Here is a 4057-nt window from a genome sequence, read left to right on the forward strand (position 1 = left end):
TCTAAAACCAACAGCTGAAGTATTGTTTTGAATGAACTATCTGGTCGGGAGATCAGTGTTCTACTAACTAACTACCTTCAAGGAAACATTGTTACCTCAGTCAACTCTTCGCAGAGAGAATGGGAACAAGTAAATCTTTCCTGATAGCGGCCATATCGGCTGTGGTGATCATCGGCCTCTCTTTGATAGTCCTGGCGTTGTTTTTCGTCTGGATCTTTTGCAACAAGGGCGTAAGTTATAAAAATCATTTATGTATGGGTTCTCGCAACCGTTTCCTCTTTAAAAAATACTATATATCGGGGTAAAAAATTATGAGATCAATACAAAAATATTTCTAAATAAGAAAAGCTTAAGTTTTAAATGTCATTTTGAAATTCCTATGATTCCATTTCTATTGGGGACATTTCTACGTTTTCTTCCAAGCCTAAATCTGGAACAGTTCCAGATTCTTAAATTAGGTGTTAATCTTCATGCCAATTAATGAAATGTATTGTAAAATTAATCACCTATTTCCGTAGTTGACGTATTTTAGTCTCTTAGACTTTATTCTTAATTAAATACCTTTTTTTCCGTAGTAGACGATTTTAGTTTCTGACGCTTTTTTTTTTTTTTCCAGAGAACCTCGAGACGATCCTCCTTCAGACTCCCCGAGGAAGAGGAACCAATCCGGAACAACGATCTGCCCGAACAAACGGCAAAAGGAGACTTTGGTGAACCGAAGCCGGGATTCGAGACTGAACCGAAACTGACAAAGGAAACGCGGATAGAAAACTTGCGCGAAGAAAGGGACTCCGCAGATCCTTCTGAAGAACCTTCCGCGCTCCGCTACACAGCACCTGACCTAAGCCCTTCACCTTTGAAGAGAGGAGGCGCCAAGAGAGATACCCTACGCCGCCCTGCTGGTTTGGTGAAACACCAGTTTCGAGTCTCTTTCAAAGCAAAAGGCGTTGATGATGACGGCGCGGTGGCCAAGCTTGTTGCCTACATTAAGTCTGATTCCTCGTCCGTTTTGGATGTCAGTTCTGCAACATAACGAGAGGATGGACGTTTAGACAGACTTCGATATTTCTAAAATATTTTTTTTTTATTTACTTTTTCTTTCTGAAAATATATTCGTTGGTTCAATACCATTTTGATTTTCATTGTATCAGTTCTGCAACATAACGAGAGGATAGATGTTTAGACAGACTTCGATATTTCTAAAATACTTTTTTTTTATTTACTTTTTCTTTCTGAAACTATATTCGTTGATTCAATACCATTCTGATTTTCATAACTGTTTTTCGTAAATGAACACAGCCTATCTTTTATGTGTGTGAATATATCACTCAATCATTTTTCTACGCCCGTTGTTGCAAATGAAGAATACAAAATTTTGCATTTATTAAAAAAAAGTCATTAAGAATATTTGAATGATTTTAAGATAATAAAAGAATCATAACGATGTAAGTTACTTGACGAAAGCATTTTTTGGACGGATTGTAAATCTATTCTAGAACCAGTTACTAGTTACCCTACCAAATATTTTATATTTGATTACTTTAGAACAAAAACGTTGTTTTGATTTTTCTTGACGTTTTCAGAAATGTTTATAAAGATTATTTAGGAAGGGTGAATAAAATTGCCATTTTCAATCGATGTGTTTACAAAGAAGTGATGTAATGACGTATTCTTCTTATTCAACCATGATTTTTGTTATAATACAATATGTATAAAACATGGTATTTTATGAATTTTGCAAATACCTTTTTTCTTTTACTTTTGCGAGCATGTAAGGCATAGATAATAAAACAAAATTACGATTATTATCATTTTCTTTACTTTTATCCACTCTATAACAGAAATAAGGCAGCCAGAGCATAACAGACATGAAGTATGAAAACTGTATACGTAGTAAGCATTAAAAGATAAAAAATTTATCCCATTTTCTATGCAACTCGAACACTCTTCAACAGCATTTCAGGGTGTGTTGTTTCTAGAGTAGGCTGGCGGGATTAAAGGCTTAAGCGGCCGGAAAGAAGTCTTACTCTAAGTAACAACAAACATTTAGCAAACCTGGTCATATAGTTGTCTTCGTTGTTTGTTATTTTTTTGTCATTAGTCTTTCTAAGGGAACACTGTTCAATAAAATACGATTTTTTTCATTTGAAATATATTCGTTTGAATGATAAAAGTAAAATGACAATCTATGGTTCTGACAAGAATGGAAAACATTTAGCGAAGCTGGTCATGCACTTAGATGTTGGTTGCTATTTTGAGTTTTCTTTAGGGAAAACTTCAATAAAATACAATTTTCTTGTATTCATTTGAGTGCTAAAACCAAAAGGGCTATTGTGCTTCTTAAAAGAAGGGAAACTTAATGAGTGTCCGTTTTAGAAAGGTATTTGAGAGGAGTAAGTTGCAAATAAATATCATTCTAAACATAATCGTATTAATTTCATTGGAATATATATAGTATTAATATTAAAGTGGTATAAGTTTACGGATCCGACACTTACGTTAGTAAGTAAATGGAAAACAGAAGAAGCTATAAAAATACATTAAAAATTTTTTTTTAGTGATGTTCTAGATTCATCCAATAGAAAATTGAATTCATAACGATTTACATTTCAAACATTTGAAATAACATCAACTGACAACATAGATGTTTGGTTTTATAACTAATATTAAAATATCACACAAATAATGTTAAGACTGGAATTACTTCTTCCTGATCAAAGAACACGAGAAAAAGAAAGTTGAAAAAAAAAGTTCCTATTATAGCGAAACAAGTTATTACTCTAACGGAAAAATCGGATATTCAAGACCTTCTCTTTCACCTTCATAAAAGAGACTGCTATCTTCATTCTAATTCCATTTATTCTATAAGGTCAACATGAAACACAAATCAAACGTCACTCATTCACTGAAATACATGACATGCTTCATGAAGGAACGAATACCCAACTTCATCTAAAACATGTTTATTCAGTTTCATACAATAAAATAAAAAGGCTGTTATCAGTTCCCAGAATCTACACTAAAAACATATCATCTGGGCCTCTCTCCCTCCTTGCATCTAGCCACAATATCCACAAATTCTACGTAATTATCTTGTCTGCTTTCCAGCAGTTCTGTGAACTCCGCATTGTTGTTCACGGGTTTCACATTCTCACTGTAAGGTCGGAAAGACGTGGACCAGTAGCTGACTTTGCTCGACTGATAAGACGCAGCAGAGGTTAACATCTCGACGTAGCCTGGTAATTTAGACTTGAAAAACCTCATGGAATCTCCGAGTCTGAGTCTATCCTTGACGTACAGAAAATGGTCTTGAGTGGGAGCACCAAAATTCATCTCAGACGACGCGCGCTCTTTTCCCTCAGGAATGTCTGGTAATCCGTCTGTGATGGCGAGGAGGCTGCGATGCAATCTTTTAACTGGCTCCCGTGTCTTAATGGAAGCAGGATTAACCGTTTCTTGTTGAGGTGGTTCCCGAATGTCGATGTCGACGAAGGAAGAAGGTTCCTCCGCTGAATGAGTTTCTTGTCGATGTGGAAAAAATAGTGAAGGCTGTCGAATCTTTGACTTTACCTGCAAGGAAATCCGTTCGGTATTAAAAAAATGTTTTAAAATATGTTATTTAAAGAACAAATGCCTCCAGCATAGTCAATATCGAAGAAAATGATTTATAAACATATATACTAGAAATATTTCAAAATTAGATTAAAACTATATATATTTGAGAGAAAATAACAAGAGAATACTTGAAGTTAAAAAGGGAGAATTCTTTTTATTCAGAATTGTTTGGCAACGTGATATGCATTTGTAACGAATTATCAATGTAATGTAAAACGCACAAATGATTTCGATAAGTCTCTCGTTGCTTGAAGACAACAAAACAAAGTAAGTTTAAACTATTCACTCACCAAATTCTTTGCTTCCATTTCGGAGAGAAGAATATAAGTCCGGGAACTGGTAGACCACAACAGGATCGGACTTCTTACTCTGGAGAGTCGCAGGATGAATGGCTCCTTGATGTCGAGAAGGTACAAAGAAAAGCTGCTAAATCCATTTAATT

General features: G+C 34.9%; 1 protein-coding gene across 1 annotated transcript; it reads left to right on the forward strand.

Annotated features, from left to right (window-relative positions):
- Nucleotides 1-112: 112 nt before the first annotated feature.
- LOC135208269 (uncharacterized) lies at nucleotides 113-1661 on the forward strand. Its single transcript, XM_064240378.1, has 2 exons — nucleotides 113-230; nucleotides 617-1661. The coding sequence occupies exons 1-2, from the start codon at nucleotides 120-122 to the stop codon at nucleotides 1031-1033; spliced, it is 528 nt and encodes a 175-aa protein (XP_064096448.1). The 5' UTR covers nucleotides 113-119; the 3' UTR covers nucleotides 1034-1661.
- The last annotated feature ends 2396 nt before the right edge of the window (nucleotides 1662-4057 follow it).

Source organism: Macrobrachium nipponense, chromosome 35, assembly GCF_015104395.2.
Source record: "Macrobrachium nipponense isolate FS-2020 chromosome 35, ASM1510439v2, whole genome shotgun sequence".
Lineage (NCBI taxonomy): Eukaryota > Metazoa > Arthropoda > Malacostraca > Decapoda > Palaemonidae > Macrobrachium > Macrobrachium nipponense.